This window comes from Anguilla rostrata, chromosome 13 (genome assembly GCF_018555375.3).
Source record: "Anguilla rostrata isolate EN2019 chromosome 13, ASM1855537v3, whole genome shotgun sequence".
In the NCBI taxonomy this organism is placed as follows: Eukaryota; Metazoa; Chordata; class Actinopteri; order Anguilliformes; family Anguillidae; genus Anguilla; species Anguilla rostrata.
The window spans coordinates 23731398-23754808 of NC_057945.1; the positions used below are offsets into that span (position 1 = coordinate 23731398).

At 41.0% G+C, this 23411-nt stretch overlaps 1 protein-coding gene across 1 annotated transcript in view; it reads left to right on the forward strand.

Moving 5' to 3' along the window:
- Positions 1–12226: 12226 nt before the first annotated feature.
- syn2b (synapsin IIb) overlaps positions 12227–23411 on the forward strand; it is a 62423-nt gene continuing 51238 nt past the window's right edge. The window contains exon 1 of the mRNA XM_064306488.1: positions 12227–12868. Within this exon, the coding sequence (XP_064162558.1) occupies positions 12501–12868 (368 nt within the window). The 5' untranslated portion in view covers positions 12227–12500. The remainder of the gene's footprint in view (positions 12869–23411) is intronic.

Below are 23411 nucleotides of genomic sequence, written 5' to 3' on the forward strand. Positions count from 1 at the left end.
GGATGCTGCTATTCTTGACAGATGAGCAAACTGTCTGTATCATTTATCCAATGCCATGTGCCCACACACCCACACAAATGGACTCTCTCTCTCTCTCTCGCTCCAAATCTCACCTCTCTCTCTATGTTTTTCTATGTAATTTTCTACCCAAATTTTACAGCCCTGTTGCTTGTTGACTGTTGTTCTGAGCCACTCAAACGATGGCCACATAAAAGTAAACATGAGGTTCCACAGCGAACAAAACACATTTGCATAATCAAATAGGATATTATAAAGCAGATTATCCTTGTGCTTTTGTAATTTGCTGATGCATTTTCAGTCATTGGCTTCTATAATACATTTCATCTTTCGAGGAAAAAATAAAGCAGAAAACAAATAGCACCCTTCTCTAGGAGCATATTACTGCAATGATTGATTCTAAAACTAGGTAGATGCTGTTCTATTTTCCCTATTCAATTTACAATCCTAAATAATTAATTCTACTCTGCTAGGGCCTTCCCTAAAGAAAGCATAGCCAACAAAATCCTTGTTAGTTCAGGCATAGATATGTGATGCAGAGGTATATGAGCTGCACTGATTACATCACAGCTTATGCTGGTGTATTTATGATATATGCCTAGCAAGGATTGTACTGTTTCTCCCTGATGGAAGTAGCGCAGGCATATGTGACAGAGTAAGGTAGGGAAACACTGTGCAGTCAGGGGTAATGGCCTAAAGGCTACTCTGTCCTCTCCTTTTTCAGCACACAGAAGGAAATGCTGACAAATATAGACTGTAAAACACATGTATAAATCTGGACAAGACTGGCTTGCAATTCAGAGATTCAACACTCAAGGTACCTATGTAAAATGAGGAACAATCTCTGGGCTAAATTCTAATCTGTAACTGTAAAATTCTTCAGCAGTGATGTCTGTATTTGTCGCTGAAGCAAATATGCAGAGGGAAATAGAACGCTTTGATGTTCATCCACATCTTTGTGTTTGGGAAGTGCTCCTTCAGCTTGTCTTTGAAAGAGGAAGGCATCATTTATGTCAGCTCACTGGATTTGTTATGTCTTCTCATTTTTTACATTTTTAAATTACATGAACACATTATCCACAAGTATATATGGAAGCAAACTCATATATGTGCCTGTAAAATGATAGTGTTTGGCAAAAAGATACGTAATGTTAGATTTAGTGCTAGATTTAGTTGAAAGCCTACGTTTAATTTGTAGTCCCAAAGCAGGTAAAATAATCAGTAAAGTGAAGTGATATTATGCCATCCACCATGTTAAAGCTTGGCAGGGCATGCCACATTTCTATACAGACCTGAAAAACTGGCACATTTCATGGTTTACTGAACTGAATTGATTAATTGAGCAGTATAACAAGACAGCTATGATCTTTCCCCATGATGTCACATTACAAACCTATATAATGGCATGGCAACTTAAAATACAAGATGACTTAGGCAACTGAACCAATCACTCCCTTAAGAAAAGATATGAAAATTTAGTGATAAAACAAGAATTTAACATTGTCTGCTTGGCAATTTGTATAAGGCAGAGAAATATTTAAAAAAACATTTATAATTGCAATTTTCACACATTAATATTGATAAAGTCAGTTATTCATGTGGAGGATCATGAATAATTCAGTCTTCTCAGCATAATCCACAGGGGATTTCTAAGCAGTGAAATGTGCTACATGTAGGGTTGATTGATCAGAGATTAAAGTGGCTGAAGAAATGGAGCAGAACATCATAAAATGGTGGTTTAAGAGAATGGAGAAACAGCCATGAAACATGTGACTTGAACATCGATTACATGGGCTGTGTTACTTTGGCACTCGGTGGACTAGTCAGATTCAGATCCAATAGTGTACACATCTAATAATATTATTGGATGCACCCCCTGTGTCAGTTTTATTCCCTGGATTCATATTGCATAAATGCATGCAAATTACCTAGAAGTTCTATGTAGGATGGTAATTGCAGAAAACACCAACCTTTACACACCAGACCTTTTTTAAATTCTACCCATGTCACATTCTTATAATAATACGTCAAGACTCCCATACGCCTTAGGACTAGAATACAGAGCCTACTACCCTCCTAGCGCTTTATTCCCAAATGCAGCTTCCATTACAGCCCTGAAATGACCAAAGGGAAAGGATCATTTCAGTCTTAATCACGTGGTCCCTGATGCTTCTGCTTGTAAATTGACAGCAGCGGGAAGGAAATTTACGGAAGCTGACAAGAGCTGCCGCTGGAAGAATGGAACACGTTCCAGTGTTCTACCGAGATAGCGAGCACGTCGGCACATCTCCGCTTTAGCTGCTCCATCGAAGATCTGCTCCTATGCTCTTTTATTAAATCACAATGCCGGTGAGAGTCTCAGCACTCCGGCTGCTGTTGCCATGGTGATGCAGTCGCTGTTGGTTACTCACAATATGTTCAAACATGAAAGGAAGGTGGGAAATGAACAGCAGTTACCATTAATTAAATCTTTACCATAATAAGCAAACAAAACATTTCATACAGAACACTGCCATGTTGCATTGAATTGAAGACTAGCAGTCAAACATTTGTTCATGTTGTGTACAAAAAAAGGGGAGGGGGGGGGGGTACAAGAGATTTTCACCCATTTTATGCATTTGACGCATTCATAAAATATTCATACACAACTGTGAATGGCTTACAACTGTACTGGTAATCCATTTGCAATGGAAATTAATTCAGCAATGTGCTGGTGATGCATTTCAATTCATTAGAGATTAAATGCAAACAGAACTGGCAGTATATTGTAAATTTACTGTGGATATATTTGGAAATCCATTTTTAGTGCATCATCAAATTTTCATTCTGTTAAATTGTACTGTTTATTCATCAGTTTCCAGTAGGTATGAGATATTCCAGTTATGCTGACATATCACACTAAATAGTGCCTGCATTAGTTTATTTACCTCAGTTAGCATCAGTCACCCTTCTTAGGGTAGTATTGTCCACTTGCACAGAGAGAGAGAAGTTCTTGATGCTTTAGCTTAGATGCTTTATTTATGTGTATTTTCCCTTTTGTGGATGTCAATCTGTACTTAATTGACTGCTGAAAACATTCTGAACAGACGTTTACCAGCCAACAAGCTTACCTCAAATAAATAATAAATACATTTTTACTCAAACTTTGCACAAGTTTGAGCAATGACATCTAATACAGTGTAGTCTCACTCTGAATAGTCAGTGCTCCTGTTCCCATATCTTTTGACAGCACAGACAAATAAAAACGCAAAAAGCAGTCTTGAAGGATTACATTTTTAAAGATCTCATTCCTTTGCTACAACCTTTTTCCATAACTCAATTTACACAAGCCATAATGTTTCAGAACATTCCACGCTGTTCCTTATTCCACCACCTTGTAGTGAACTACATCCTATTCTAGGCCTCTCTACTGTAGTGTTTTCCTGTATCTCTCATTAGGCAGCAGTGATACTGTATGTTACAGAATGCTCAAGGAATTTAATTATAAGTCATTAATGATGGTCTGCTTAGTTATTACATACCATAATAACCAAAGCACAGATCCCATCTGTTTCACACATGACAAAATGTTTAAACTCACCAAACTCACGTTCAAAGGCAAGTAACAGATAATTACGATCCTTCCAAAGCAGTTCACTGGAATCATTATGCCATTTCCAGAAGCTTCCGTGAAGTGGTTCCAACGAATCATGAATGGATGTAGCAAGCTACTGAGGTGTGGGTTTATCAAATCATAATTGTTTACACCTGGCATGCATTTGCTTTTTTAGTGAGAAAATATAAATTCATAAGCTGTACTGGACTGAAGACTCAGAAGAGCCACTCTGTTCATGTGCACTAGAAACATCCTTTTCCATTTAATGGTCCTTGCTAAAGTTGAGAAAAACAACAAATGTGGATTGTTCAGTAGATTTAGTAAGTTTGAAAATATAACACTGGTTTTAATTTAGACAGTCAGTCACTGTGTCAAATATGATGAATTGTGTTTTACTGGAACATTCTTTTTCTGTGTGTATAAGACTTGTAAAACAATTGTATAAAACGAAGGCTACAGAGGAGTTTCATGTTTCAGTTAACACTGAAATTGAACTGAGATTACCCTATGGTGAAGGTAATTTATTAGCTTTGTTTCATTACACTAAATTAATGACTGTTACTACTGGAGACATAATGTCTGAACTCCTGCTGCAGCTGAAATGCTCAGACAGTATGATTCAAATTCAGTCACTGTCCACTAGGCTACATTTTCCATGTAGATGGAGCGTTGCGAACCCTATTGACTACGGCTGATTATGTAAACAAGAGGGCAGTATTTTACGGGTAAATTCAAATGTCACAGCATATACTAGACCCAGAAACCAAGCACCTGTTGGACCACAGCTGCTAGCATGCCAGTTTTGTGAAAATCAGTGCTACAGTGGTCCACATGCAGCCGGACCGTTCAACAACTATTTTGTCTTCTCTTAACAGCTTTTCCTCATCTCCACTGCCTTGGCTCGACTGTTGCCCAGCAGACCACTGTAGTGCTGATTTGAAACCTACTGACCGGCCTACAGCTGGACCTATGGCTAGCCACTACTGCACTACTGTATGCTGGCAAGTTGGGTGCAAGCAAAATTTCTGATAATCAGTATTACAGAGTACTCTGATTGTTGAGAATGTGTTTTATTAGTATTGTTCAATTGTGCCAGAGAGGGCATGGCGAGAACCAAAAAGTACATTAATTAATGTGTGTTACTTCTCATTATCCTGGTTTGATCTGAGGATAAGTGCATTGATGAAAATGCACTTCTTGTACGTCGCTTTGGATAAAAGCGTCTGCCAAATGAATGTAATGTAAGGTAATGTAATGATGAAGAACTGACATAATTTTAGTCTTGGTGTGAATTATAGTGAGGAAATTCAGGGAAATCAGCATTTACATTATTAGGCATTATTAGGCTTCCAGGCTTAGCAATTGAGGAAGACAATTGTGTCTGTAGGTGTGGGCCACAGGAGACATATTTGCTCATTAGTTTGGTTGTGGATCCAGCAAGTAAAAGATATTGTGAAGTTGCTTGGTTTGATGCTGCTTGTTGCCTGTGGTCCTTGAAAGCACAAAGGAACCATGGAAAGAACAATATAGGTGCATTATGTGACAACACCTTACTTTGTAGGTCATGTGTTTCTGTGGGCTTGTTGTATCTTGGTTGTCACATAACCTTCAGATCTTGTGAAAAGCTTCATAATGGGATAACAGTTCAATCACTACACAACCATTGGCAATTGTTTGGGTCACAACACGTGCTCATTTTTAAAATGATTTTTGTACCATCTTCAGAACTTGTCCATACATAAAAATAAGTCCATACACTGGCATCTCTTTGATATGCGCATTAAGATATTCTTAATTATATTGTCTAGAGGCCATATTATGTACATATGACAAAAACATACATTGCCAAAGCAATTGCACACAGGTATAGAAGGTGATAAACTTACATCCGATGTACTCATGCTGTGCCATGCTCATTATCAATACAATGTGAGGTAAATTTATGTCACACAACCTTTTGAAGTCACATTCACTTTCAGAATGTGGCATCATTTATACTTAGTAAAATGATGCCACATTCTGAAAGTGTAATGCAGTGGGCCATTTGAGTGTGATGTTACTGTAATACTGAAATTATCCAAATAGCTATTGTGTTTACCAAAATTCAAAAGAAATAGAGTAAGGGCAGTTATGCCCTCTTGCAAAAGGAGGTTTTGACTTCTTGTTGCTTCGATTAAGCAGTGCAAAATATATGAGACCCACCCCAATTTACAGTAACAATATCAAGATACTAATTACAGTAACACAGAATTCAAAGAGTTTGTTTCATCAGAATGATGGATGATACAGAACTTCTGTATTGCTATACATTTAAGTTTATATTTTAAAAAATTATATTGTCAACTTTTCATATTTTCTCAATCACTCATGCAACTACCACGGCATTCTGTGTAACTGCATATATCCCCACATATCATCAATGGAAACCACGGGGTCCTTTTCATTGTTCTTCATCACTTCAACTGTATCCATTAAATAATTAAGGGAATCACCTAAAACCAGGGGAATCTGTGGTCATCCACCACCAGTGTTGACCCCTGATGAAGTTTTTTCATTACTGTATACTATACAGCATGATGTCTAGCATTAAATCAACAACAGTGCGCAAATATACCCTGAAGTATTATGTAGAATTGATTTTACATTGAATATTATTCTGTATGTATCATACAGCACCACCATATTTAAATAATTATGACAGTATCTTTATCATTGTTTGCTGACGATTGTACATGATTCTAAATATTGAATTTTTTAAAAAATTGCTTACGTTTCAGGCTGATGCTGACCCTTAGTCACATTTAGATTTCTTAGCCTAGCTTTATAGGGGCAGTCATTTTGGCAGATCTAATAAAGGTAAGTGCCTCGTATCATAAGTTATTTTTCCATTTTAACACAAGGCCAGGGTTTATGACATTTGAAAAGCAGGAAAAATGTAAATCACATTAAATTACTGCTCTGTGTGCCTTTTCTTTGAAACCTTTGGCTTTTCAAATAATACCTTTGAGTGAGATTCTGTCATATTCCAAAATTTTATTTGTTATGGAGAGAATGTGGCTTCTCAGTGCACCGTTAAATAAAAACATTTTCAAATTTTAATTTCAAGTTCAAATGAAACCAAAATATTTTTAAAGGAAAACATGATTTTTTAAAAAGTTTTTTTAGTTTTCTTCTTCTGTTTTCAGTTCCTAATGATTGCGCAATAGTGGCCATTATCTTTGTTCCATGGCCCGCAGCCACTTCTATCCCACTCACCAGCTTTCCTCCTCAGCAGTTTTCTAAACAGTCAATGCATCTCATCCAAGCCGTTTTCCATTCAAACCAAAGTGGCCAGATGTAGCATTTACTTTGGTTATGCTGGTTCAGCTGTGACAGGAAAATAGGTTTTCATTAAGTGTGTTTAAATGAAAACACATCTTGAAGTGTAAAAATCCATCTTCAAATGTAAAAAGGAAACTACTGCAATCATTGCAGCAGCATCTAGGTTTAAAAAAAGACATCTGATGATCTAAGCAAATAAAGATGCCTGAGCATCTAAACAAATGAGTCCTTTGAATTTTTTCTATGCCATTTATCTGGGAAAAGAATTAATGTATCAAGAATTTTTGTCAGGAAGAAAGAGCATATTGAGCACAAATCCACAAGAAGGAACACATTCATGTTTTAAAAGCAATTTTTGTCTTGGTGGGAATGCTTGTTTTCAGAACACATCAATTTGATCCATTTCCTTTTGGAAACGCTATTTGAAATGAAACACACACGCGTGCGCTTGATCACGCACGCACGCACGCACGCACGCACGCACGCACGCACGCACGCACGCACGCACGCATGCACACATTAACTCCCCAGGAATTCAAATATATGGGTGACAAGCATAAACTCCGTGGCCTTTGCAGCTTCTGTGTGTGTGTGTGTGTGTGTTTGTGTGTGTGTGTGTGTGTTGGCGGGGGGTTGTGGCAGTACTATAATGTCCAGTGTGCTCCTCTTAACACACTTTTCCATTGACTGTCACTGTCTAAAAAGATGGGGACTCTGACTTTGCAAATCATATTGATACTCTTATGCATTTGCCAAAATAAACTGATAAGCTTCTGCACTTCTGCACTTAAGTAATCAATCAATCAATTGTTATTTCAAACATGCTGCACCGTGTTTCACAACAAAATGTTTAAAGGAATCAAAAACCGGAAAGCCTTATTTCTTGTGGAGAAAAACTGGGAAATTGTCCCCCCACCTTTAAAAGGTGGTCAAGCTGAACTGGACAATTGTGGGACGCAGAGAAGAACGGTGCATTCAGACACCTAATGCACAAATAGGGGAAATGTGCCCAATCTGTTTATATTCTATGTCCCACCTCTGCTTTTATACAGCATTAACTCTTCATCAAGCAATCAAACACAACGAACCTGATATAGAACTCTTACAAAAAAAGTTATTACTGTGTGCTTCACCCTCTACACAGAGTACTGTACAGACATCACTGGGCACTTTTTAAATACATAACACAAAATGAATTATAGCAAAAAGAGGGCCAACTATGGCAACAGATGGCACACCACCTAGAGTGAACACAACATCTATTTCACCTATACTGATTTCAAATGCAATGCCATATAATTATACAGGAAAGGTGCATAATTATTTATAATTGACTGACTTTTATGATGTTAGAAATGGCTGATTAACATGTAGGAGGACTGTTCTGTCAAGTGTCTGGTTCATTAAAATGCATTTAAGTTGCTGATTGTGTCTGCTATGCTCGCTAAACACGTGTGCCTTTAATAGAACGGTGAAAATTCCTGACCTATTCGACCTTCACGGTGCATTCGCAGGGGTGTCAGGCTGGCTTGCTATTTTTAATGTCATGAAAAATTTAGGACAGGAAGAGCTTAGCATGTCAGCATGGATGCAGCTGTGGCTCCTCCCCGCCTGTGCTGATACTCTCAATCCGCCAGCCTAATTACCACCTTGCTGACTTGCACCTTGAGCCCACAATGTTGCCAAACTTAAACGATTTCCAACAGAGACAATAGCATTAAAACAATATAAGGTTTCTACAGGGAGGTGGTGTGGAGTGATAGATGATGAATTCTAGAGGGATCTATATTCAGTGATCTCTGTGCTGAAATAAACAAAGAAAGATCAGATATAGTGGGGCAGCAGTTATGGCACAACCTGCATCTAGCATTGCCAGTAACGACATCTCAAACTCAATCATAAAATAATAATGACTCAAAATGAAAGGCAAGCTGGACCAAATGGAATTTGGAGTCAGGCTTTGCTTGTTGTTGCCAGATGGATGGTTCCGGTGCTGTACAGAAAGTTCAGTAGATACTGCTCTCTCTGACTCTGCTGCTGCTTTCAGGTGTTCTCAGAAAGTTCAGTAGAGTACTGCTCTCTCTGACTCTGCTGCTGCTTTCAGGTGTTCTCAGAAAGTTCAGTAGAGTACTGCTCTCTCTGACTCTGCTGCTGCTTTCAGGTGTTCTCAGAAAGTTCAGTAGAGTACTGCTCTCTCTGACTCTGCTGCTGCTTTCAGGTGTTCTCAGAAAGTTCAGTAGAGTACTGCTCTCTCTGACTCTGCTGCTGCTTTCAGGTGTTCTCAGTTCGGAACTTCTTCATGGAACCTGTGTCCGAGAGTTACATTCTGCATATTTAAATTCTATAAAAATCCAAATGCTATAATGCAATCAGGAATAATAGTATGCTGGTGCTCCTTAACTGTAGAATATGAGGGTCAAAGAGCATCTATGTGGTGAATGTGCTGAAAAGAATCCTCACCCATGGAAGATTTTGTCAATTAATTCAGGTTCTCCTCAGCACATGTAGCTGAAGGGTACTTTTCTTCACACCCAGAGACGGGCTCTGTGGAGTGCATCATAAATAAGACAGAGGCAGCAAACAGGGGAAGCCAAGCTGCATTTTGAATTATTGAACTCAGTTTCTCCCTCTCCCATGAAGCCAAAATGTGCTGCAGAGGGATGACTGGTAGAAACAGGAATGACAGGACAAGAATGTAAAAAATACAAAAATAACTGATGAGGTTTATGCATAATGAAAAGTAAATGGAAATGATATTGGCCATTCAGATTAGTTTGCTCATTGATTAAAAGTCAGAATAGAATATGACCCCTTTTGTCAATTTTGATGAGATCTTGGTTTTTAAAACATCTAAGTTTTAAAAACCAAATTGGGACAGAATGTGTCTAATACTCTCAGCTGTTTTGGATGGTACAGTGTGCCAAGAGCATCTAATAATCTAATCTCCTCCACACTTGTGCTCGCTTGTGACAGAGAATGTTTGTCTTTCCATTCTAATTAACCCTATGTTAACAGCGTCCTACCAGTGAAACATGAAGAACCAGTCACTGAAAAGGCTGTGACATTTTCAAGAGGTGCAAAACATTATGTGAATGTTTTAAAATTGAAATGGAAGTAAACGGAATGTCTGGTTGCAGAATATTATAATGATTGTGACTGAAAGATAGAGAGAACTAAACAAGGCCACATAGAACAGAATAGATTAGAATAACTTTATTTTTCCCAAGAGGAACGTCAAGAATTTGTTTATTAGGTATTTATTTAGCTGTTTATAAAGCTATCATTGTCATCTTGGCCAAATTTAGTCATAATGTGGAAAAGACATCAATGTGTAAATAATAAATGGCATTTATTTTGATAATATGTAAACATGATCATTTAAATATTATATTTACGGCAATAATCCTCTTGAGCATCGAGGCTTTAATAAATTGCAAGAACGTTTTCTTTGAGAATGGACCCCCAAGCCTTCCTCAGCCATCCTGGCTTGAGGCCCGGTCGCTCTACTGAGACTGCCCTCATTGCACTGGAGCATTTCATTCTGCCAGATCCTACTCTCCTCAGCTGTGACCTTTTCTGACCTCTCGGATGCATTCAAGGGGCTCATAAATTAGATTGCTCTGCCAACCTTAGCTGGTCTGTGTTTTCTGTCTCTCTGACCACTCTAAACTACACGGAGACTCTCTACAGGAGTTCCCCTGGGGGCAGTAACTGGTCCCCTCCTGGTCTCAAGTTTCCATGTTCATTCTTCTCTGTGCATGGTTTCTCCTACCACTGCACCATCAAATTAATCTGTTAATTCCAACCCACCTCCTTTAGTCCAGGCTCTTATATGTTACCACCTGGATTATTGCAGTTCCCTACTGGCAGCCTGCCCAGCATAAGCAATGTTTTTCCATAATATGGGAATTCATCTCATTTTCAATCTTGAGACAAGCATTCTCTCCTCTCTCTTCACTGGTTGCCTGCCCCAGGTTTATACATCTGTTCTTGCTTATCTAGCATTCAAAGGAACACCTCTCTTCTATCTACACACCCTCATATCCTATATGGCAGCTAGGCCACTGTGATCTTCTGCTCACTTGGTTGCTCCATCCCTTTTGAGGTTGTATGACATAAATACGACTATTTTTATTTTTAAAAAATATTTTAATGGGCTTTTCAGCTTTATTGGACAGGACAGTGTAGAGAGACCGGAAGAACGGGGATGAGAGAGGGAGAGGCATACAACAAAGGTTGCATGGTCAGATTCAAATCACCAACGCCGTGGCTTGTATTCCCCCATACAGAATCTTTCAAGATCATTTGGTTTGTGCTTGTGGATTTTCCCCTTCAATTCAAACTACACATTTGTTTCAGGTGATGAATGTTTGAATGGTAATAAATGTATGTGAACCTGGTGATGTTAATTAGTTTAATCATCCCGATTATGCTGCATATGGCCATGCAAGCTTGCATTTCTGAAATGAAAATAGATAATAAGGTATAGCCACATTTTTAGGAAATTCTGATGATGCACACCACAGAGATAAGATAATTTCATGCCTAAAACTACTATTGCTGAAATGATGTTTAGTAATATGGAAGAAATGGAACAGAAATCCCCTGCAAATGTTGTCCCCGTATGGTGTAGCACCTTGAAATTTATATACTAAACTGCATACACTATGTAGCAGCAGAAGCATTACAGCAGCCAGAGCTCCTCATTATCTGTGTGCGGGAGAAAGCGTCTCTGAAGGGCGGCATATTTCCTGTGCTGCTGCTCATTAGGAGCGGGGTAGCTGGCACGCGTGTGGAAAACATGGCGGAAAGGTCCCGTGATCAGCAGCGTGTGCTGGTAAAGCGGGTGAAATCGTGATGGTTGTTGCGCGAGCAGAAGGAAAGGGATCAATGGAGTACACGGCGTTCGGGGGAGGAGCCGGAGACAGAAGGCCCCCCCCCGGAGATTCGCGCTGACGATCACCTCTGTTCACGCGAGCCCCATTAATTCACTGTCTCCAGGCTGCTTACTTCGCCTATCCTTCCACACAGCAGCGCAGCCTCACACAGCAGTGTGTGGAGGTCACCCTGGGAAGAGGAGGGGAAAGGGAGGGGGGCTGGGGGAACCACGGCTACTGTGCAGGGGAGTCTCCTTCCTCACATACTGCCTGCTGCATATTCATTGGAAAACCCTCACTGGCTGCAATACGACACAGCCACGTTGCCTGTGAGGTAGTAGAGCGAGGGAGGGGGGTTGGGGAGAGGAAGGGAGGGAGGAGGGGAGGGAGGGAGGCGAGGGGAGGAGAGAGAGCATCTCTTGCAGGCACTGAGGCTGTCGGAGCAGAGGCAGATTGGCTAAGCGGGGAGCGAGCGTCATCGTCACAGGAGGAGAGAAGGAGCAGACGAAGGAGAGGAGGAACGCACAGCATCCACAGCTCAGAGGAAACGCAAGCCCTCTCGCTCGCCTTCTTCACCACTGCCGCCACCGCGGGAGAGACGGACCCTTCCGGAAAACACGAGCACAAACGCTCAGACGTCCCCGCCACGCGCCTCCTGAACCCGGACGCCCCCGAACCCGGCCGCAGCCATGAACTTCCTGCGCAGACGGCTGTCTGACAGCAGCTTCATCGCCAACCTGCCCAACGGGTACATGACAGACCTGCAGAGGCCCGACCCTCCGCCACCCCCTCCCCCGGCGGCCGTCCCGACCGCCGCCGCCGCCGGCCAGGCTCCAGCACCGGCCCCGGCCCCGGCCCCGGCTCCGGCCCCCTCCATCTCCCCCGCGCCGGAACGGAGGCCCCAGCCGGCCCAGTCCAGCGGGACGGGCTTCTTCAGCTCCATCACCAATGTGGTGAAGCAGACGGCCGCCTCGGCGGGGCTGGTGGAGCAGACGCCCGCTCCCACGCCAAAGAAGTTCAAGATCTTGCTGATCATCGACGAGCCACAACAGGACTGGTGAGTGCTGCCTGCTCCTAACCCCTCACCCCCGACGTGCCGCCCGCTGCGTGTCACCGTCTGTCCTGCACGGGCACACGAAGAGCTCTGTTTGGGTTCGGCTCCTATCAGCAAAACCAGAAAGTGGTGGCTGTCATCAGGGATAGGGGGAAATACAGCATCCTGTGATCCACAATGAAGAATTTTGTTTCGGCACTTTGGACTTGGAATTGCATTTTCATTGATGGATCTGGCATAATTTTTAATCAATATAATTTGTTCTCAACTATCAAATGCAATTTTTATACATTAAATATTGCATGAATAGGATAATGCATGTAGACAATTTTTTACATGCTTCATTTTCCTGTAACAGGTATATAAATTAAATATAATTTTAGATTATAGAGCATTGGCCTAGAGCCAAAAACAGACTTGAAATGAAGAGAGTTTTTTAAAAATCGAACAGCTAGTGCACCCATTCCGAGCTCAGATTTTTCCCCCTATTTGCCTCTAAGAGTGCATCCTCCTTTTGCAGTGCTTTTAGAGACGTGGCTAAAAATATTTCTTATTCAGTCTGAATGGATGGAGGCTTTTTGACTGGAAGGTGTGTGAGGTCATTAATACAAAGATGGGGGGATGTGCCTATCCACTACTCATCCTCTCTGAATGGTTATTGACTCTGGATTTTTCCCCTTATCATCTCTCCCTGGATAGAATCCATTTGAATGCCAGAGCTTTTAAGTGCATGTTTTCCAAGGTAATGGAGGCTGGGGAGAGCTGGGCTACTCCAGAGTGCATGACCTCGACTGAGGGGGCGCTGTTGTTGTTGTGATGCATGACAACAAGAATCACGTTCAAAAATGATCAGGCACAACAGTAGATACTGAAAGACAAAGTGACAAGATTTCCTTCCACTGGTTTATAAAATGCAAAAAAATGACTGTTATGAAACTGTAGATTACTACATGGATACAGTAGTTAATATTTCATTGCAGCTGTAGGATAAATGCATTACACTCTCTATTGTCCAGTACTTAAGACCTACAGTATTCACACTGCTCCTGTGTGTTTCTCTTTTATTAAAGGCCTCTAACTAAGACTAAGTCTGACTGTGCACCTATTTTGGCTCTATGCAGTTGGACTAAGCTGGCCAGTCCATGTTTATTGTCTTAAATGCCAGTTTACCATGCACCGCCTGCATTATTAATATAAACACACCTTCTGTCTGTCGTGTTGAAGGGAAAAATATTGTGCTGGTCACATGCATTCAGATATTTGGAGAATCCATTTGTGAATTCAGTCATTTTTTGTGTGGACTTTATCCGCAGTGGAGTGAAATGAGCCACTCAGTCACTGGAGAATCAGACACTGTGCTTGCATTAGAAATGCAGCGTGACGTGAATCCTGGATGTGTTGCTCTGAGCGGTGTACAGCGTAAATGGCAAGGATTCTGGATTCGAGCGCTGTCCAATCGCTCTGCTTCCTGCCAGGAAGCTGTGTCCCACAGTAAACACTGTTTGCAGTTATTATCCTTTCATGATGGCGGTGAGATTTATGGGGGCTGTTGCAGGGTGAAATGAGCTTAAGCGTAGAGAGCAGGGGCAGTTCCTTCATATCGTCCTGAGTGATGTTTAGAAATCGGTGCATGTGTCACAAACAGACACTTATATAACCGTCTGCAGAGAAATCACGTCTCTCATGCGCCCTGCCAATTCGTGAGTCCAGTTTTTCCCTCCCATTATCAACCAGGATTGCTCAGCCTCCCAAGTGGTGATGCTCTCATTGTGTCCTTTCTGCTGTACAGCGAGGCTGACATTTTCTGAAACGAAGTCACTCTGTTATGCAACTGCAGTCAGGTGCAACAGAATTGCTTGCTCGCTGAAAAAAAAAAATCAAAGCTTGCCACTTCACCTCATATTTGCATATTGTGCAACAATATCGCACACAGGGAGTTTGGAATCCTCTTCTGGTCCATTTGAGGAGAGAGGATTCGGGATTCTCCTATTTTATCTCTGCCCTTGAGACTCTCCTCCGTAGGTAGCCATGAGAGAAAAACACTCATATTCCACAGCGTGATTAAGTGATGAGAAGAGACAGCGCGATTCAAAGCACCGCCCTGGGGAGTCACAGCTGTGTGTGTGCGTGCGTGGGTGAGTGCGTGTGTGTATCTGTGTTTGTGTATATCTGTGTGTGCGTGCGTGCGAGTGTGGATGTGTGCATCTGTGTGTTTGTGTTTGTCTGTGTGTGTGTTTGTGTATGTGCATGTCTGTGTGTGAGTGTGCATGTGTGAGAAAATGACTATGTAGGGTATGCCCTGCTCAGCTGCCAGTGTGTTATCTTGATATGATTAAGGATGCCAGTCAGAGCTTGAATGGGGGGGGGGGGCGGTTTTCATTCAACACTGGCAAAATTACCTGTAATATAAGCAGCTGCCTCTTGCTGCCTGCTTAATTAAAGCCTGGAGGAAGCAGGCATCATCCTCCTAACCTTGTCCTGTCCGGCATCATCCATGCACCAATGAATGGTGGCACGAAAGGGGCCCATTGTAATCTTCCAGTCAACTGTCTGGTGCTTTCTAAAGGCACAATGCATGATCTGCTCCAGTGTTAACAAACGGGTACATGCATCATTAAACAGTGGTGAAATGATGTCCTGACAAATATGGCGGCATGGAAAAATGGCTAGAAAAGAATTTGTGGGATCCTTTCTCTTCAAACTGCCATCTGTTTCAATTAAGGTTTAATATCAGATGTATTTATCATTTTGTTCTTGCAGAAGTATGGTGGAAAAAAGTTAGAATCTATTTTTTAAGCGCTTTCTTGGTCTGTAGAATAAGAAGCTTATTTTCACACTGTTGACTAAAAATTGAAAAACAAATATTTGTGCTGAAATCTCAGTAATAGGCTTTGAGATTAATTTATGTCTAGTAGTCATGAAGGCGGAAGCTAATTAACTTGATGGATCAAACATCAGAATTAATCTGACCTTACAGCAATGAAAACTCCCTCACAGCCATCAACAAATTATCAGGTGGCTTTGTTACACACACCTATAATGATCTCGCTAAATGAGATAAACAATAATATTAAAAGCATATCTATGTTCTAGTTTCTCCTTGTGGATTATATTGATGAATACAATTCATTTCACGTGTCAGGATGTAAATACCACTATTTAGCAACAACCCAAAATTAAAAACCATGGATTTCAAAAAAAGTTTATATTTTCCAATGACTGAGGTGCTGGTTCTGAGGTGTTTTGTGTGTGTCCATCTGTCAGTCTCTTTTCCCCCAATCCCAGTGTTCCCTGAAGACCGGTCTGTGTCAGTGGCTCCTAATGTAAAGACACTGTCATTGCTGAAGAATGGCCTGCTATAAAAGGGCTTTTACGCCAAGCTGAATTGATTACTTAGTTTGAGAAAATGTTCATGGGATGAAGGTGGTTTAATCCTGCCTGCCTGTCTCTCTGCCGTCCTCTTGGTGCCAGACCCACACTAATAAAGCAGGTAGCCTGCATGCTCAGAGCAGGGCAGTGAGGGAAGCTGGGATGCTTTGATGACAGCATGAATCACTCCCAGAAGCACAAACCCATCTGTCAATGGCTGATGGTGATACTGCTCTGTTCTTTGCAAGCAAATTAGGCAACCAACCTGCTAAGCAACGGGCGTGACCGCAGACCAGGGATGCATTCACAAGTCCAGCGGCGATTCCGCTACTATAACAGATTGCAGGCATAATCAGCCATTCAGTACTTGAGAAAACATAATCTTCGATATTCAAGCCGGCCCTGGCCCCTAGGAGATACGGCATTATGTGGGTGTGAAAGGAAGAGCCAAGCAAGCAGGAAATAAATCACCAAGGGTCAGAGCCCTAAAAACACTGAGATGCGCTCAAAGTATTTTACAGCCACAAAAAATGATTTTAACCTTGACTAAAATAATTTCAATGTTCAAGAATGACAGTATAGTCACGTGTAAGTCGTACATTTTTCATTATTTTCCAAATTTTCCACTCACAGGGTTACTGATACAAATTAGGAAGAGCCATGGCCCTTTATAATGTAGAATATGGAAACATGGTGAAGCTGCATAAACAAAAGATAGACAGGCATGTGGCCTTCGGGCTTGTGTATAGTAAGCAATTGATGGAAGGCCTGCGATAGGTTTACATTTCATACATCATGGATCAGGCCTCTGCAAAGACGGCATGTTGATGTGAATCTTAGTAACTGAACAGAAAATTTGAATAAATGCAGTGCACAAAATTAGGATGTTTATCTTAACCAGAATAAAATCTAAAATGTGTGTGTGCGTGCATGCGCGCGTGCGTGTGTGCGTGTCTTCAGATACTATATTGAGACAGCCTGATTTTTGCCTGTGATAGAGCATGTAATTCAATAATTATAGTGACCTGTAGCCAGAGTCCTGCCACCTGTTTTAACATTTAGCATTTGGGGGAAGAGCCCATCTGAGATCATAGGGAGGAGAAACATATGTAATAATAAGGTACGATGGAGAATGCCCATCCAGTTCTGTGTAAGGAGAAATCCTATTTTTGTTCATTATTTAGAGGCGAGCCCATAAAGAGAGAGTGTGACAGAAAGAAAATCCTTTTCTTATATTCTGGATATAATAAAATATATACAGTATATGCCAGCAGCAACGTTAAATGTTTTGTACCAGCGAATAGCATAGCATTGCCACAACCCAACCTTGATGAAAGACAGGCGTGGATTAATTATTTTGGGTTCTAAGGAGAAACATGTCAGGTATAGCTATTTGTTATACCAGAAAAATCCCTAAAATTTTATTATTTTCATATAGCAGAAACCAAGGTTTTTGATTTCTTGGATTTGTCATTTTTGGTAACTCTCTATTTCAAGAATATTCATCATGACAAAATGAATGACACACAATTTAGGACAGCACAGTTTGCCACATACCTTTTTAGTGTATGCTACTTACGTAAAATGGGAATGCCTCAGATTGTTCTGAATTGATTTCAGTTAACTGGTACTGTCTCCAAAATTATATCATAGCATGTGTATTGACAGACATGTAATGATATTGGTGTACTTATACAGATGATAAATCTCTGTTAAGTCAAAGGTTCACTAGCAGAAATGCAGTCATATTGAGTGAATAAGACCCCTGACCTGAGCTGTACAGAGACCTTTTGAGTGGCTGGTGATCAAAGTGAGAAAAGGGCACGCCAACCTAGAACAACCGTTTTACAACACTAGTTATTTTAGAGTACATATTTTTACCAAAATTAGTGAATGAAAATGAATGACAGCAACAATAATAATACAAATATTATTTTTTTAAATCAACTCAAAGGGGTACATTGGGCAAAAGGGGCAAGTGCCCAGGCACCCAGTACCACCCACTCTGCATGTGTCAGCCCCTGGCATATGGCACATCTCATTGACCAGACTTGTCCAAGTGTCCTTTAGTGAACCAAATGTGTAGACAGACAGTAAAACTCAAGTGAACCCTTACCACAGTATATTCACTGCGAAGCAATGATTTCATCTTCAGGGACTATACAGATCTCACTGTGTTGCCATGGCGTCCAGGCAGGAGGCTCCACCCTGCACCAGCCATAATATAATTAGCTGGTTGTTAGACCGTAATGACATCATAACCTGATAAAGACTGCTGTGTTTACTGTGAGTCTGTGCAGTCTTAATGGCCTTACAGGACCACAAGGTGCACCACCCAGCATCTGCTTTTAAAACTATGTAGCAAATTAGCATTTTGTTTAGTCTTGCTGTAACTGCACCATATCAGATCTCCTGAATGGATTAATGTGGTTGCGTCTCTGCCCGGCAGTGGAGCCTGCCTTTTTGAGATGCTGCCCCTTATCCTGCTCACCACAGTCGCATTTCACTTCAAGACACATTAGAGATGAAAGCACAAGTGAATGGAAACCAGGAAGACATAGTGGGACTATCTTATTGGATGCTGCCTTTAATCTCGCTCCCTGGCAGTTTCTGCTGTATTTCTGCTTTGATCAATACAATCCTGCCCAATAAATCTGACAGGCCGGCATCCAGCCTTCAGGTTTGACAATAAAATAAAGTTTTAAATAAATGAAATTACCCTTTCTAAAATGAATGTCATTACAATAAGACAGAGTGACATTAGCTTTCAGCTAATTATCACTTCTTGTACTGGAAAATGCCATCGTACATTATGTCTATCATGTCAGAGGACATCTTGGTCACATATCTTGAACAGTATGACACAGAGAATAAATATCTGGCTACAATGGCATTAAAAACCCTGTCTCAGCACTGTAGCAGGACCCCGTATGTACAGCCAGTAAATGGCTAATCCATTTTCAATCTGTCAGACACAGTTAAACTTTCCTTCAATAGCATCGCACATCATTGCTTCGAGTGGAGCGCCCCCACACTACCCCCACCTTTACCCTCCCCCCTTCTCATGAAACTTCAGGCAGTTGGCCAGGAAGCCTTTGTGGTCTAGCCAGACTAGACTTAGAGTTGTTATAATGCAAGGATGCTTCTATTTATTTATTTATTTATCTCTGATCTGAGCAGACGCAAAATGGAGTCTATAATAATGAAGGAAAAAATAGTAAGCGGAATGGCCGACGTGCGTCTGCATTGTGCAGGAAGTGCCCAGGGACGTCCTCCACAGATGCAATCAGTTTTTATGCAATGAAAACAATACTCTCTAATTGCAACACCAGCAGTTAAGTTGCTTCTGTGCTTTTTCATGGTTTCCGTCTTAATAAGTGGCATTGCCGGTAATGCTTATTATCATTAATACAGCAGTCATGGTTTTTCAATATGAATACTGATGGTGACTGAATGAGGAACTTCGAGTCACATTGAAAATCTTCATGGCTGCACCCACGAACTACCCAATATTATTTTCAACCAGCAGTTATTGTATGCATTTCAGAAACACAGAGTGCAACAGGACACTTTAAAGCTGAGGAAACATTATAAAGTGCTTGTCACCTTACACTTTATCCATAAATCTTCTGGATGCTTTTACTTCAGTTTCATAGTTGCCATGGGGATGACTACTATTTAGGAACATTAATTATATTTTGTACACAGTAATTAGGCTCATGTTTGTCTTTAATGGTTAGCAAACAAAACCTCAGACACGTACAAAAACTTTTTATTTTAAATGAATACAAAATTAGTAAAGCGAGGAGTTTGACCATTTAAATTTTTTTGTACAAAATGCCTTTAATTAGCCCATGGTATTTAATTAAGCTCATTGCTGGGGCTCACTCACCTTAAAAGGAAACTATTAGTGTTACAATAGCACCTCATTTTTGGAGAGTAACAGAGAAATGTAGAATGAACAGATTCTGATTCTGTGTTGTTCTTTTACCTTAAGCCCAAGTTTCAGTGAAGTGCATATCTTTTTACTGCACAATAAATACTTCACTTCAAAGCCTGCAAGTCAAAAAACAGGCTTTGCTGCTCTTGAAAATGGAATATGCCAAGGTTTCGCTAACTGCTTTTTGAAAAAGGTATGTGTTACAGTATCTTTTTCAGTTGCCATTCATGACAGCAGAAAATTAAATTTAAGCAGTTTGCATTAATGAACTGGTGAACCATTTACGAGGTATCAGGGAACGGAAAATAGCGTCCTTGTCTCTTCGTTTGTGTGTGAAGTAAATTTAAAGATTTTGACAAGCAGTAAAGGGTTGTGCACAAACTGAAATCAAACCTGAAAGAAATGCCACAGACAGTGATCCTGCCCTGTGCCCTGTGACAATACCGGCAGAGTAAGCAGTCAAGACTTCATCTGTGAAGGATGATACCTTTCGCTCTACGAGCCCCTTCCCTGATTTCATCCATCGTCCTGCAGTGCGAGGCTCGCTTTGTCTGAAATGCTTCCCAGAAGTCTAATATTTCATATTCATGTGTCCCTTGCTATAAGCCATATGTAATTGTTGCTATTTCACTCATTTTTTCCTGTCATACTGGGTAAGTCCCAAGTCAAATGAATGACGAAATTGGTATTGTGTTATTGTACAAGTAAATTAATGTGCTCCGCATTACCCTTTCCGTTAAATGGCAGAACGGATTGTTGTTTTCAGTGGATGGTACGCAAATTTGTTTTGGAAATATGGTGTTGTAAACATTTTGAGTATCAGACATTGACACATAAATCTAACTGGCATGTATTTTATAGTATGAAGTCTAAGGGGTCAGGCCCTACGATAACTTAGTCAGGTAAATGTATTTATAACTTATTACAACATGCACTACTGCTACAACAAGAAACATACAAAAAGGTCATACTTCACATCATTTTTCAAAAGAATGAACAACTTGAAGAGGAGCCATAGTCAAACTAAAAAATTACCTTGGAATTCAGACAGCATCCAGGCATATGAATGAATCTGCCTTAAAGGCTGGACTAACTAGAGTATCTGCTATTGGTTTTCTTGTCCATTGTATCAATTCGTGGTTTTAGATCTCCCCGTTTGTTTTCAGTTAATTTTTTTTGCTACAGGCAGGTCAAAGGATGAGAAAGATCAATTGAGTAACCTATTTGTCTTGTCTCCAAATCTATTTGTGAGGCGATCTGAGAGGCTAGTTTGTTCAGAAAGGAATCAGTGATGTGCACACAGTTACACAGTGCCCCTCAGTAAAGCTTTAATGGCACAGAACATATGGCGTTGGGTCATACTTGGTAAGGCACGTTAAATTAGTAGAGTGGTGGAGTCAGCAGAGCCGATCGCTCATGGACGAAGCGGAGAAAGCCCCATGGCGCGTAGAAAAAGCAGACCTTCAACAGAACAGCAGGTTAGAAAAATGTACTGCTACACAGTTTCACTTAGGTAAGCATGGCAAAATAAATCCACATTGATTAAAATGACCAAAAGAGAACAGCCTGGTTTTATTTGAACATTTTTGGATATTGTATTTAGCACTTTAGAAATATAGTTATACTACCAGTTTTTCACACAGAAGCTTGGGCAAGCAGACTGTGGGCATATGAAAGACCAGCAGGGGTTGCTGGTGTACAATGGGACATGGTCATCCCGGCCAACTGAATCCGGTCTTTGCTGGGCCATACAGTGCCCAATTATGTGCTGCCCTGTTGGGCTACCAAGCACGGTAGGTACTGGTAGTCTGGATTGGATACCGGATCGTGGGGTGCACCCACAACCAGGAACAGTGGCTTAGCATGATGATCCATACAGACCCATTTTTCCACTCTTAAGGATTGTAACCAAACACATATGTATTGTGCATGGCATCAAACTGAAAAACAATGAAATCACATTAACTTATAAAGCAAAAATGTTAAATGATGAAGAATAACCATTCTTTTCATGTCAATAAGGGTGTCACAATAACAAAATACACCCAATTGAAAACTGATTCCTCAAAGCGATCTGTGTGAAGGCTATCTTTAGTCAAAACTGATCCCACTGGGGTTAAATGAGCCCACTAGTATCAATAACGGCAGCACAGCAGAACCATTTAACTGGGAGGCATCTGGGCTCTCCCTCCTCCTCTGGAAGCGTGACTGCACTCAGCAGATAAGTCAGTGTGGGTGCAGTCAAACAGCCTTAGTTAAAGGGACTGCCATGTGCAACCTATCCATCAGTCTCCTGGCTCCCACAAACACACTCAGCACACACACACACAGACATATTTCTTAGGAAAGCAGGTTTTTCTATCAGTCATGCATACCATTTTCTCATCACTGAAAGGGCATTCTTAAGGACCAGCTAATGATGCAGTTTAGGTTATGCTAATGATAATGTTCAGGAGGACAGTGTACACTCCCCTCACAACAGAAACATTTCACCTTTCAATGTTAATGAGGGTTTGGAGAAGACCCTCAGGAGGTCATATGCCCTGTGATTAAACCCATTGATTTAACTGAATTTAGACCAGACTATTACTGGCCTCTGTATTTTATGTAGAGCTGCCTATTCTTGTACCACCCAATATGGCTCTTTCAATAACAGAGAGAAAATTACTGCAGCTGTTATATTCTGGGCTCCACTGGGGTACAGAGCATAACAAACCCTTTGAGCTGTTCTTGGTGTGAAAAGGAATTGTGTGCCTTTAACAAGTCAGAAAGATTCTTCTAGAAGAGGAATCTCGCCCCTCGATAAACCTGTCTGAACTTCAGTCAGGTACAGAAGTGTTAAAATAGTGCAAAAAAACCAAGAAAGGGGCATACCATGAAGGGGGTGGAAAGGCCGTTGCTGTTTCACAACTTCCACAACAAGTGAAAAGCAGTGAAATTCTTAGTCCCATAAAACTGTAACCAAGAACAGAAACACGCACAGGAACAATGAAGCTTTCCAATAAACCCATCTGGGGGAAAAAGTCTCTCTTATTTTCACATTACGGGCCCTACTGAGGCATAGAAACAAACACGATTAGGGTGGTTGACTTCAGGTCTCCGAATCCTGGAAGAGGGTAACTCAATTTTCCCTCTGCTTCCTACAGGGAGGCTCCGTGTTTCGCCCAGTGCGTCTAATGTTACCTGCTCCCGGTAAAACGCGGGTCTGAAGAAAATAAAAAAAACCAGAGGAGACGA